Below are 13,970 nucleotides of genomic sequence, written 5' to 3'. Positions count from 1 at the left end.
CAACTTAACAGAAGATGTAACCTTTTCAGAACTATTGCTACTTGTCGCAACCGAAACCATTAGGATATTATACCAAAACTAATAAATAAAAATCAATAAACATCACACAAAAATAAGCACTTATACAATCAGCCAAGCCCATACACACATGAAAAAACGCGATTAAGACACATTTACCTGTGCGACATTTCACTATTCCTATACACTCCTTCGGTTCAATTTCTGATCTGATTCTCCTAGATCTGTTGTTTCAAACGATAAATACATACAAACACATATAATATCATATTCGACAACAAAGATTTCAAAAAATCCAACAGAAATTGGTTAAACAAAATGGAAGAGTGTAAACTGCAACCCATTACGAATCTGCAATCAGAGTGTAACCACTATAAGGGGTTTTGCTTACTGACTTGTAGCAAATGAAAACAGATCAAACGATAAAAGTCCCAATGCTAATAGTGATTCAAATGAACAAAGGTAATTCAACAAGAAGAGTGAAATCAATTATGTAAGAAGTGGCGGTGACAAGGGAAATAATCCTAATGTTGCAGATACGGTGAAGAAGAGGAAAAATACGACGGGTCAATGACGGTGGAAGGTGCGATGGCTATAAAGAAAAGAGAAATGGGAGACGACACAATGGAGAAGGAAAATAGAGAAAGGGAAAATGAAAAATACAAAAAGGGGCCCAACCAAGAAAAAATACCCTTAATTACCTAGGGTTTTCTACTCTAAAAATTACGAAGGTATCAATACTCGTTAGAAAGGTGTCAATACTTGTATAAGTATTGATACGGGTTTTGGTAGTATGATAGATCAAGCCCAAACAGAAGCCTAGTTGCACATTCAAATGGAAAATTAAAATAAATCCAACAATTTCAGATTTAACCCGAAAATTTAACCCACATTTCGGGACGTGACAATTAGCCCCTTCCTGAGGCTCCACGTGCCCTTCTACTACTGGTTTTGTACTATTTGAATTTAGTCATCCTATTTCTGTTCCTCTTCCCTAGGTGTAGGTTGCCCTTTCAAGGTAATAAGTAAGTGCAACATATGGATGTCAGGCATGTCGCCTTTGCCAAGGGTGTAATCCTTTAACATGTTCTCACTTTATCGTGCACTCGTGAGACAGGTGTCCCAAGATCTTGGTTGGTGAGGTAATGTCTATGCTTTTAGTCTTAGGTTATAAGGGTTTGACGAGGTCCTAAGACAACCAATGAGCTCGCCAAGTGCCATTGGTAATCTCACGAGGTGTATGTATAATTTAATTTGTTAATATTTGATCCTCGTATTTTATAAAATTTGAGAAGTTAATATAAGTATTATTGCGAAAAATTTTCGTTTACTTGCTCACTTGAAAATCAATAATTCAAAAACCTATATGTAAACATATTCGTTTAATTGCTACAAATTAAGAAAAATTAACCATCCAAGTTCATGTTTCTTATTAACAATTAGATTAACTTTTCAATTTTTGTAAAGTATGTTAATCAAATTTTGGCAAATTAAAGTAGGACTAATTTCTATTCTTACTAAAAAAATAAAAAATAATAAAATGAAATAGGGTAAGCTACACCCAAGGTTAATAAATTGTTAGTAAGGTTACATTCTGGTCACTCAACTTCAAAAAATTACAAAATAGTTACTAAACTATTCAAATTTTTTCATTTAAGTCATTGGATTCTTAAATCTTTTTCTTTTAAAGTTCAACCAGTGAACTTCAAGCGATGATTTGACAATTGATACGGTGGAACGGTACCCATCGATGAGTAGAAGAACATATCCAAGCTAATTTGACAGTTGATGTCGAAGATCGGAGAAGAAAGCTATTTGTATTCTAGTTCACAGATTGTGGCATTCAAAACAGAAACTGTAGAGGAAGAGGGCAAGCTTATGCTTTTGATTGGTGCTAGAGGCGAGAATGGAGAAGCCATACAACGGCGATTCTAATAGCTCGGTAACTTAAATGAAAACTTTTGAATAGTTTAGTAATTATTTTACAACTTTTTGAAGTTGAGTGACCAAAACATGAACTTATTAATAGTTCAATGAACTTGACTATAATTTACTCAATAAAATAAGGGTAAAAAGGGAAAACAAAAACTCTAGAAGGAAAAAAAGTAAATAAATGAAGTTGTCAAGCATAACATTGTTTGACTGATTTGTAAAGCATAACATTGTTTGACTGATTACCAACCTAAATTTTCAAATGGTATACGTGGAACCCGAAACATTAAAAATAATTCTGAGGTCTAAAAAAAAACTCAAAATTATTATTAGATTAAATTAATTAAAACTGTTTTCCATCAAAAAATTATTAAATCTAAAATTAAATTCCAAGTGAAAAAACAACAACAAATGTTTATTAGAAAGAAAAGGACCTTTTCGGCATTAAACTTCCACCAAACATGAACGTGCAAATGTTCTTCTCAAGACACACACACACACATATATATATACCCAAAATACATATATGACATTTTAATTCTGAGGTCTAAAAAAATGTTGTTTTCATTAAAAGTATTTTGTAAACTGAAAAAGTTGAAAATATATATATATTTTAATTTTATATAAATAGACTTGAATTGAAACCCATCTAAATGCAAAAAATGTTCTTTTATTTCAATAATTTTCAAACATCAAACTTTTCACCCTAGTTCAAATCCATTTAAATATATGAATTTTTTATTTTGATTATGATTCTTTTATTATAGAAAAATTACGTACTAGACATGTTTTCATGTTTTTATTATTGAAATTAAAATTTTATTTTTATTTAGCAAACATGCTTTTCAATTTAAAAATTAAAATTAAATTTTAGTTTTTAAAAATGAAAATAAAAAATATTTTTAGAAACTAAATGGAGCCTCAAGACTTTATTTGGTTTTAGGAAATATATGTATTTTTTTCATTTTCTTGAAAAATGGAAAATATTATAGAAAACATGGTTAAAAAAAGGTTTTTAAAAAGTGAAAAAAATATAAATTATAAACTAATAAAAATTTTGTTTTCATTATCTTACTGAAAACACATTATAAAACTAAAAAAAAAATAGAGTTTAAAACGCCTTATTAAATCTATTATCTTGGTTCGAATTCATATAAGTATAAAAAAAGTTAAAATTTTCTCATATTATCATTATTGAAAACAAATTTTTGTTTCTATTTTACCAAATGCATTTTTTAATTACTAAATAATATAAACAATATATACTCAAACAACTATCATCAGAATTAACTATTACAAAGTATATTGTGCTAAAAATTGCAAGATATCAAAATCTAAATTCTGGGGCAAAGGACAGGGTAGGCAAGGCCTCGCGTCCCCTAAAATAAAAATTTTTGCTTTTAGTTTTTGAAGTTTTATAAATTTTTAAATAAATAAATGGTAAAATTTTAGTCTAACCCTTCAAAAATGATAAAATTTTGATTTTATCCTCTTAAAAACTATAAAGATTTGTATCAATCTAGTGGTGAAATTGCAATTTAACTTTCATAACATATATACCCAATCTCACCCTCCTCACGAGAAAAATTTCTGACTTCACCCCTACCTAAATTGTAAACTCACACAAAGTGAAAACTGGAACTAAAAAACTTTTAACCTCTCCCATACATGTAAGCTACTACGTCAGATTGAATAATACACACATTTCTAAGTAGGCAAAGTTGAAATGTTTTGGAATTATATAGTTGGAATGGTAGCTGCAATCAATACTTTTTAAAACAGAGCCGTCACTACTTACTTTCTCTTAGGAGGAACTTTTCTGCGGATAAGAAACCATGCACGTTGCCAGTGTTATCAAGGCTTTTCTATCTCCCACTGAGATTCTAAGCTATAAATAAACGGAGTTTGGCCAACACAGGATATTATAGAAAAGGTGACATTTTATAAACCCACCTAGCTAGCAGGCTAGCTATAACAGCTTCTATATGGAGGGCTCATCTTTAAGAGTTAGAAAAGGTGCATGGACTGAAGAAGAAGACCTTCTTCTTAAGAAATGTATTGAGAAATATGGTGAAGGGAAATGGCATCAAGTGCCTGCTAGAGCTGGTAAACACACACATACACACAATGGGTATTTTTTTTTTTTACATATTGTAATTTTTGTGATGATGAGCCAAAAAAAAAAAAAACGGGGTTAAAAGACTTAAAGTGCAGGCTTGAATCGTTGCCGGAAAAGCTGTAGACTGCGGTGGCTAAATTATTTGAAGCCAAATATCAAGAGAGGACATTTTGCTGCTGATGAAGTTGACCTCATTATTCGCCTCCATAACCTCCTAGGTAATAGGTAAGTCAATATTCTAATTCCAATTATTCCTCATTCTTACAGTTATTCATGTCTTTACGTTAAAATATCAGCTCAAAAATATAACGCGCAATGTATTCGAAATAATATATTAAACAATAAATATATATATATATATATATATCTATCGTATTTTTTGGTTAGATTTAATGTGTTTGGAATTTTAATGGTATGCTACTTTTTATCAATTCCAACTATCTATACAAAAGTTTATAATTTAATCCCAATATTTTTGAAAGGTTAAAATGTATTCTAAAGTGTATGAATTTTTCTTACATTTGAAATATAGACCCCTTACTTTTATTTTAAAGAATTTAGTGTCCCTGTTTATCAAAAATAAAAAATAAAAAAACAAATGCAAGTCCAATGTAAACAACTTTGAAGTTCTTTTTGTTAAAAATACAAGTCCAATACTAAACAATGTTATATTTTTTTTATTATATGATTATCAAGTGAGCATTTTTTTAATTTCAAAATGTCATAATAGCAAATTTGATAGAAAATTTTTAAAGTGAAGTTAACAATTAAATTTGAAAATTAAAAAATATAGAGATTAAATTTCTAAAAATAAACCTAAAGAGATTTAATTTCAAATTGACAAAGAGTAGAATAACTTAAAAGCATATTTTAATTGTTTGTAAATTGCTGTTAGTAAAATCCAGACTAACATTAAAAATCTAAATGATAATTTAGCAACATTTGGTGCGGTTAATTATATAAATTATTTTTAAAAGAGTTTGAATTTTTATTTATAAATGAGAAAGTTACTATATTACGTATAATTTCATGAAATTAAATTTAATCTTTTATAAATAATCCAAAGATGATAAAATAATAATATTGTTACCTCGTATCACAAGCCCTACTTAACTTCTCAAGTCTCTTAAATCCATTCCAACTCGCGACTTTTAAAGTAAATAAAAAAACATTTTAGAATTGAATTAAATTATGAATTTTTTAAATTAAAATATAATGATTATACAATTTTTAAAATAATTTAGCTATCGATAATTCAATTACTAATTAATCCAATTCAAAACAACATTTATTTTAAAACTAATCAAATTGGACGAGAGTCCAGTACTAATTCTAAATATAATGATATCGTTGACTTGCACCTTTACAGGAAGTGCATGCAAAGAAAGAGGAAAAATAAATCACTTCACTTGTAACAAAGTTCCTTGTGTAATAATAAAGCTATAAATCACTATATAGTTAAGCTAAAATTAATAGTCATGTGTCTTAGTTGAAATTAATAGCACAATTAAATTTTTTTAGTTAGAAATGTAGAATCTATATATATGAAAAAAAAACTCAATTCATGAGATTGAGCTAAAATTTTATGTTATTTCTCTATAAGTGACAAATTCTAATAACCATAATTTCACCTTCCCAATGACATACAAAATTCCTAAGTTTCAAATACTAAAAAAACAAACATTCCACCTGTACATTTAAGCTATTTAAACTAAGGCTTAACATTAATAATAATAGAAAGTTCAAATTATGAGAATTTAAGCTATAGGGTTAAATCTTTAAATATAGTATAAAGGATGAAATCATAATTTTACCTAAATTAATCATATAACTTTATTAATATATTATATTTTACCATATAATTGTCTTTTATCATTTTCCCCACTAAGTTGAGTTGATATTCTTCACTCGTGCTACCTTTAATATTAGACATAATGATAAATTTAGTACTCAATATTTACATCTTTTGTTAATTTATTTTTTAGTTAAATTTAATCATTAATCTTTCAAAAAGAGTCAAAACACTCTTTTAACGAAAATGCTGATTAAAAAATAATTTTTTAACGATGTTGGTATGAAAACTCACATGGCAGTCCATGTGTATTTCATGGTAATATGGCTCTATGTGTTTTATATGTCACATCAATAAATAATTTAAAAAATTATATAAATACTCAAAAATAAAAAATTCAAAATTCAAAAAATTATAAAAAGTTCATAATTTTTTTTTTAAAAATGAAATATTTGTGGATTGCCATGTTGGCTGCCTTGTCTAAAAAATTAATGTTTTAGTTAGTATTTTCTTTAAAACAACAACATTTTGACTATTTTTAAAATATTGATGGTCAAATTTGACTTTTTATTAAAGGTTAAGGGTCAAATTTAACTAAAAAAAATAACAAGAAGAAAATTTAGCTAAAAAAGATAATTATAGCCAAATTGATAAAATATATATATATATAAATATTGAATGCTAAATTTATCCCTAGGTATTGTGTAAATTAACTCTATGAAAACTCATTATTTTTATGTGGATAATAAAATGAAAAATTAACTAATAATTTTTTTGAAAAATAATAATTATTAATAAGATAATTAAAATATATAGTTTCGATAATATCTATATACTTATATAATAAAAGATCAGGTCCTTCATACGCGTGGCACACACCCACTAGCTTTTTACTTTTCATTTTATGGAAAATGATTAATTTTTAAAGTTGGATCTTTATAATATGCTTAAATTCGAGATTTAATCCTTATACTTTAATTTCTAGCTTGGTCTCTATATTTTTATAATTGTATTATTTTGAACCTTCCTCCTTAAAACACGTGGCACACACCCACCAACTCCTTTTCTTTTTCTCTTTCATTTTATGAAAAATGGTTAATTTTTAATTTTGGTGTTTGTAATATGTTTAAATTTAAGATTTAATCCTTATATTTTAATTTTTAACATAATTTAGTCTCTACATTTTTATAATTTTATTAATTAGTTCAAATAGTTAATATCATTAGCTTTTCAATTTAAATATTACGTGGTTATATATAATTTGAAAGCGGATTTTAAATCCATAAAGTTGATAGATCAAATTCCTGAAAGTAAAAGTTGGAAGACTAAATTCCAAATGTACAAAGTGTAGAGACTTAGAGTCATGACTGTTTGAACCGATCGGCGTACTAGTCTAGAGAGAGGCATCAGACCGATTGACCCACGAATTGTTATAGGCTAGGAGAACTAGGCTAAAAAATCGATTGAACTATTTTTTAAAGAAAATATTTCTATTTTTATGTTTTAAATGATTCATTTAATCGAACCATACAAAACAGTAGTCTGATCAGTTCGACCACCGTTTTAGTTCTAAAAACTTTGCTTAGAGTATATTTAATCTTCAAACTTTTACTCTATAATTTGATACAAACAAATAAACAACTTAGGGAAAAAGGTGAGTGGACCATACTAACACATTATAAAAGTAGGGGAGCAATTATCTAAATAAAATATTAGTTTTACTTTTCTTAAAAATAAATTTAAAAATATAAAAATAAATTTTGAGCTAACAATTAATTTGATTTTTAGATACAAAAAGGTAACATAAGTAGTGGGTAAAGAGTGTTTTTTTTAATCATTACAATAGTAGAAAGAGGATGACAAAGTTTGAACTTATATAATTTATATGTAAAATAAGAACTTTAACCGCTTCAAGCAATTTTTAGTAAAGATTTTAATTTTTCTTTTGTTGAACATATGTTTTTTAAGGGTAAACTATATGAGTAGCTATTCAATTATGTTTCATTTTTCTTTTTTGGTTACCCAATTATCTTGGATTTTTGAGTGTTTTCACTTTTATGTTTGTCATCTAGTGACCAAAAAAGACAAAATTGATTAGTTAAGTGATCATTTTGTAACTTTTCATAGTTGGGTGACTAAAAAAGAAATTTACTAATAGTTAGGTGACGAAAAAAAATCATAGTTGTGCGACCTCTACTATAATTTACCTTTTTCTTAATACAATGAAGTTAATATTTTTATTTTAATTTATGTAAATTTTAATTTATTTTTTGAAATGTTAATACTTGATTGAATTGAATGTTACTTTTAACAATTGCAGATGGTCACTGATTGCTGGTAGACTACCAGGAAGAACAGCAAACGATGTGAAAAACTATTGGAACACCCACTTGCTTAAAAAAAATATAGATACTTTCACTAAAACCTCGAACCCGAAATCTCATCAACTAAAACCTAATACTAAGGTTATCAAGCCTCGGCCTCAGATCTTATCAAAGCGTAGTTTTCTTGTAAATTTAGATGAATACAACAATAATAACAATAACAACAACCGTGCAGAAACAAGCAACAACGTGGTATTGGCTAACTGCGGTGACAACCACGATGGATACTGTTTCCCTGACCATGATGAGATCATGTGGTGGGAAAATATGATGATGAATGAAAAGGAGGTTGATGGCCATCAGCTACAATGTTCAGCCAATGACATTGATGAAAGTGTGTTGGACCAAATTATGAATGAAGACAATTTTGGCAATACTATGGATGAGCTTTTTCTTGATGAGGAACCGTGGAATGTGTTCAACCCATAGCCATAAATATTGTGTATGTATGTGTGTATAAATATGGTTGTTTGTTGTTTTTGATGTGATAAGTAGTAAGTGACAATAAAAATAATTTGTATTAGATATATTAGTAATAGAATTTTTAAATATGTTGACTACCAACTTCATAAAGTTTTAGTGTTTATTACTTAAAATGCTTTATGTGTGCATGGTGAAATATGTGTTTATACTTGAGCTAATGTGTATGTTGAGTTGTGATTGGATTAATTTATTGTCAATTATAAAATTTGAGATAGACATAAAAATTTAGTTACTTAATTTGAAAACTTTTCACATCTATATGGTCTTGAATAATCTATTATAAATTAATTTGTATAAGACATGATTTAAGTCCAACTCTCGAAGTTTCATTCTCATTCATATACCAATAAAATATGACAAAATGCATTATGGAAAACTTTTATTGTATACAAATAAAAAAAATTATAATTTAAGCATTTTAATATCAAATTTTTAACCTTGACCTCTCCATAATTTTATAATTTTATCTCAATCCCCCAAATAAAAATTTCTAGTTTCACCTTGCTTTCTGACTTCTTTTCTTCCACCAGCTTTGTCAGTTTTAGCCAACAACAAGATGAAAGTGAGAGGCTCGGAGCACTTTAGCCTCTCTCCCATCTCGTCATTTTCTTTTCCTTTGTGTTCCATTTTACAACATAATAATAAGTCGGTCTTAGTGTGCTTGACGTTGGGAACATCCTTGGCCACCTCTAATGTCGAGGTGATTTTGTCTTCCTTCTATGTGAGTGTTGTTGCAATTGTTTACGTATTTTGACGAAGACGCCATTTGAAAAATTTGACCGTTGTATAGATTTTTTAAGCTTTCTAAAATAGCCTAATTTGATACGAGTTTTTCTTAGTTATTGTATCAGGTTAGCAGAGACGTGTTCATTGCAACAAAGGTAAGGACATTGATAGAGTTCTCCTTGCTATAATGGCTGAACACAAATAGACCAATGAGAGCTTCTGTCATCACTTTGTCTTTATCAACAATGACGATTTGATTCAAGCGTAATTTCTCCTTTTTCTCGAATTTAGATTTCTGCCCGATTGTTCTTTTTCTTGGGCTTTTTGCTTTATCTACCTTGAACTAATTGTAGTTGTGTATAAGATGTAGTTGTGACATCTCAAAAATGGGTTTAAAAGAATTAGGTTAGTAGAAAAAGAGTCGTCACGTTGTGACTTTTAGTTTGTAAATTTATTTTAAGAAAGAGTTACTGGCTAAATAGTTAAGAGAAAGTAAGGAGTGAGTATAGCTGGCTTCGAGATCTAAGTTCGATTTCCTTCCCTTGTAAAAAATTAAATTTTAGTATTTTTGCTCCCCTTGTGCAGTCCATAACTGTCCCCTAGTCAACTGTTAAATTTCAGTTTAACTCAAACACTGAAAAACTGATTATTTTGAATAATTAAAAGATTTATCTAAATTATCTTGAAGATACTATCAGTTTTTTTTAAAAGGACTAAGCTAATATTTTTGTTTTCTTTCTTTTCATTTTGTTTTCTTTTTCTCTCCTTTCTTTCCTCACCCTTTTCGTCCCTCTCCTCCTTTCCTCCTCTACGTGTGGCTGTCCCACCACCTTTTCTCCTCCACCAGTAGTGGTGCCATCTTGTTTTTTTTCTCCTTTTCTTCTCTTTTTGCTGTTCGTCCTTCTCCAATTTTCTTCCCTATTGTATTTCATTTTTTAGCCCTCAAGCCGCCTGATTGTTGTTATTATTTTCAGCACCATTGCTACCCGTTTTATTACTTTCTATTGTCGCACATTGCAACCCCTTTGCTGCTGATTTTTCCTCTTGTATTGTCGTCCATAAAGCCTTTGCATTTGTTTTCCTCCTTTAATTTATTGTCATTTTCCACCATTTATTCTAGCCTCTTTGTGACTATTTTTGGTTACCAAAAATGTTCTTTTTGTTGTTCGTTTAACCCATTTTTTTGAAGCTCAAAATAGCCCCCTTTGTTGTCAACATTTGTGGTGTTGCCGCCCCTTTTAATCATCACAAGGGGCTGTTGTTTTTCTTTTCATTTGCTGCCCTTCATTGCTGTCTTTTTGTGCACTATTTCCTTTTTAAATAAGCCCCTTTATTTGGTTGAATACCATTCAATTTCATTTGAGATCACATCTCGGATCTAGGAAAAGGGAAAGCGTAAGTGTGGATTTAGGCAAGATCTAGTATTGTTTTTTTCCCAATAATTTTTATACTTTGGCCAAATGCCTCCAAGGCTATGAGTGATTTTTAATTGTTGATTTATGTGTTATTTTGGTCTTAGGAACTTATCTAAATGCCTCGGATTAGCGGTGACCACGGAATCAATTCACATATTTGGTTAGTGGCAAAACAGTGTAAGTATGCTTTTCGAAAGCATATTGAAATTGTCATTAGTGATTCATTGGTTGCTTGAACCCTTTTGGGGATCCCTAAAGCTGGTTTTAACTAAGTTTTACGATGTTTAGGTGCGGATCCGATCTAGGTTAGTCTAGATGTAACACATCAAACCCAACCGTATAATAAGATCCAAGTATGGTATGGCATTACTTAAAATCAAACTAAATTTAAAACATATTGGCAGAAACTTTATATAATTCTTACAAAGTTATAAATACAAGACAAATATTAACTGTTACTTTACCAAGGTTTGAATGAAAACATCTACAGTTTAAAAATAATAAACAAACCATATGGCGTATAAGTTAAAATATAATAACATCATTAAACAAAATATATTAATTTAAAACCAAGCATTAATACTTCCTAGAAATCTCATAAAAATAGAGTTTTATTAAAACAAAAGTTCTTTGTACAAATCATTTACAAATAAACTTATATGCCACCCCTTCGAGTCATGCATGACGCAAAATAAAATAGTCAGCTCACAATAGTAGTAGCATTCTAGTGTAGTCCGTCTAACAAAGCTTTCCTTCAATTACCAAGCCTAAGAAGGAAAATGTAACAAAGTAAGTTCATATGAACTTAGTGAGTTCCAAAGACAAATCATACATAACATTACTGATAATACATTTGAACCTTTCTGAAAGATTTACACACATCCACATAGTACGCCCAGTGCTGTATACTGGATCCAGCCCCTTGGTTACTCCAAGAGAAATTTGGGTGGTTTCGCTAAGATAGGTTATAAAAATTGGATTGCGGTCCTTACCTACCTTGGTTTTCGTTCTAGTTACCCATGTAATACATGGATTCTGGGTTTGATGAGCATTCTTCGAATAAGTGCTCTTCCCTACAATAAACATAGGCTACATTTTCGAATTGATTTAGTGGCTGAGCTGTAAAATTATTAAACTCATTAGTAGTAAAGTTTTAAAGCATTGAGGATATCGAAGATACCTGAGATACGAGTGAAATGAGAGCGTCCACTTCATGTATTCTTGTGACTCATCTTCCTAACACTGCTCGATTGGTCAGCCATTGGTAATTGTTACTAGAAATTCTCTCAATGATCTCAAAAGCTTCATTATAATACTTAAAAAGGAGAGCACCATTAGCAAAAGTGTCTACTACCATCCTCGTATGAGCATTGAGACTGTTATAGAACGTCTCTAATTGGATGCAATACAGGATTCTGTGATGAGGGCATCTTTATAATAGTTCTTTAAATCTTTCCAACGCCTCATATAAGGATTCGTCATCCATCTATTGGAAGGTAGTGATCTCATTCTACAACTTAGCATTCTTGCTAAGTGTGAAGTACTTCATAAGGAAGAGTTCTGCTAACTCTTGCCATGTGGTGATGAAATCTGGTGGCAATGAGTTCAACCAGGCTCGAGCTTATTCCCTTTTTAAGTATGGAAATAACTTTAATCATAGTGTATTTTCGGGTACTCTAGTTAACTTGAAGGAATCACTCACCTCCATATACAATCTAAGGTAAAGGTGAGGATCTTATCTTTTTTGCTACTCGTCCTTCTTCATTTTTCTTCTCTACTAGTTGTCATTTTTTATCCTTTAAGCACCCCATTGTTGTTATTAGTTTTAGCACCATTACTGCTCATTTTATTGCTTTCTATTGCCTCACATTGAAGCCTCACATTGAAGTCACACATTGCAACCCGTTTGCTGCTAATTTTTCCTCCTGTGTTGTCGTCCATAAAGCCTTCACTTTGCATCTATTTTCCTCATTCAATTTACTGTCGTTTTACACCATTTATTCCAGCCTCTTTGTTACTATTTTCGGTCACCAAAATTGTTCTTTTTGTTGTCAGTTTAACCCATTTATTACCTCTCAAAACAACCCTTTTAAGCATCACAAGGGGCTGTTGTTTTGCTTTTCATTTGCTGCCTTAATTGTTGTCTTTTTGTGCATTTTTTCCTTATTAAATAAGCTCATTTACTTGTATGAATAGTGTCATTCAATTTCGTTTGAGATTACATCTCAAATCTAGGAAAACGGAAAGCATAAGTACGAATTTAGGCAAGATCTAGTATTGTTTCTTTCCCAATAATTTTTCTACTTTGGTCGAATGCCTCTAAGACTATGAGTGATTTTTAATTTCTGATTTATGTATTATTTTGGTCTTAGGAATTGATCTAAACACCTCGAATCAACGATGACCACGGAATCAAATTGCATATTCGATTAGTGGCAAAACAGTGTAAGTATGCTTTTTGAAAATGGATCTGAATTGTCATTAGTTATTTATTGGTTGGTTGAACCCTTTTGGAGTTGCCTAAGGGTGGTTTTAACTAAGTTTTACGATGTCTAGGTACGAACCCGATCTAGGTTAGTCTAGATCTAAGTTTTGGAGTTACGAATTTACAAACTTATGCTGCAGACTTGAGGATTAAGGTGTAAGTTTTAACAAATAAAATTTATGTAATTAATTATTTAATGTTAATCAATTGTGTTTAATATATGAATAACATATGTTCTGAAACATGATCAAGTGATGATTGGGATGTACTAAAATGCTTACTGATTCTGAATCTAAGGTAAGTGTTCTTATTTGAATTATGTGATGTTTGATTGATTGTATGATAATGAAATATGTTATGTTATGTTTTGATACTCATGTTTTATGATATTATGGCATAATTTTGTTTCTGCTAGTCCGATATCTTAATACGAGATAAATTTCTGAAATTGCTATACTTGATTGCATGTTAAGCATGCCCATTGTTCTGATTTTGTTTTTGTATGCCATAACACATAACATGGAGTTGGGATGTGATGCGGCCATTGAAAGCACCAAAAATATCTTATCCCTAATAAATAATGAAAAAAAATAGTAAAAGGATCCTGGAAAACCTG

The 13,970-nt window shown here is 29.7% G+C and overlaps 1 protein-coding gene and 1 non-coding gene across 4 annotated transcripts; both read left to right on the top strand.

Annotated features, from left to right (window-relative positions):
* The first annotated feature begins 3,751 nt into the window (after positions 1-3,751).
* On the top strand, positions 3,752-8,809 carry LOC107953911 (transcription factor MYB114-like). Of its 3 annotated transcripts, XM_016889354.2 has the most exons (4): positions 3,757-4,056; positions 4,165-4,294; positions 8,182-8,326; positions 8,421-8,809. In XM_016889354.2, the coding sequence occupies exons 1-4, from the start codon at positions 3,936-3,938 to the stop codon at positions 8,514-8,516; spliced, it is 492 nt and encodes a 163-aa protein (XP_016744843.1). In that variant the 5' UTR covers positions 3,757-3,935; the 3' UTR covers positions 8,517-8,809.
* Positions 8,810-12,281: 3,472 nt separating this feature from the next.
* On the top strand, positions 12,282-12,387 carry LOC121219776 (small nucleolar RNA R71). Its single transcript, XR_005916667.1, has one exon. It is a non-coding gene; the product is annotated as a small nucleolar RNA R71 (small nucleolar RNA).
* The last annotated feature ends 1,583 nt before the right edge of the window (positions 12,388-13,970 follow it).

The sequence above is a fragment of the Gossypium hirsutum genome, chromosome D07, assembly GCF_007990345.1.
Source record: "Gossypium hirsutum isolate 1008001.06 chromosome D07, Gossypium_hirsutum_v2.1, whole genome shotgun sequence".
Taxonomy (NCBI): domain Eukaryota; kingdom Viridiplantae; phylum Streptophyta; class Magnoliopsida; order Malvales; family Malvaceae; genus Gossypium; species Gossypium hirsutum.
This window is presented reverse-complemented; position numbering and strand designations above follow the sequence as displayed.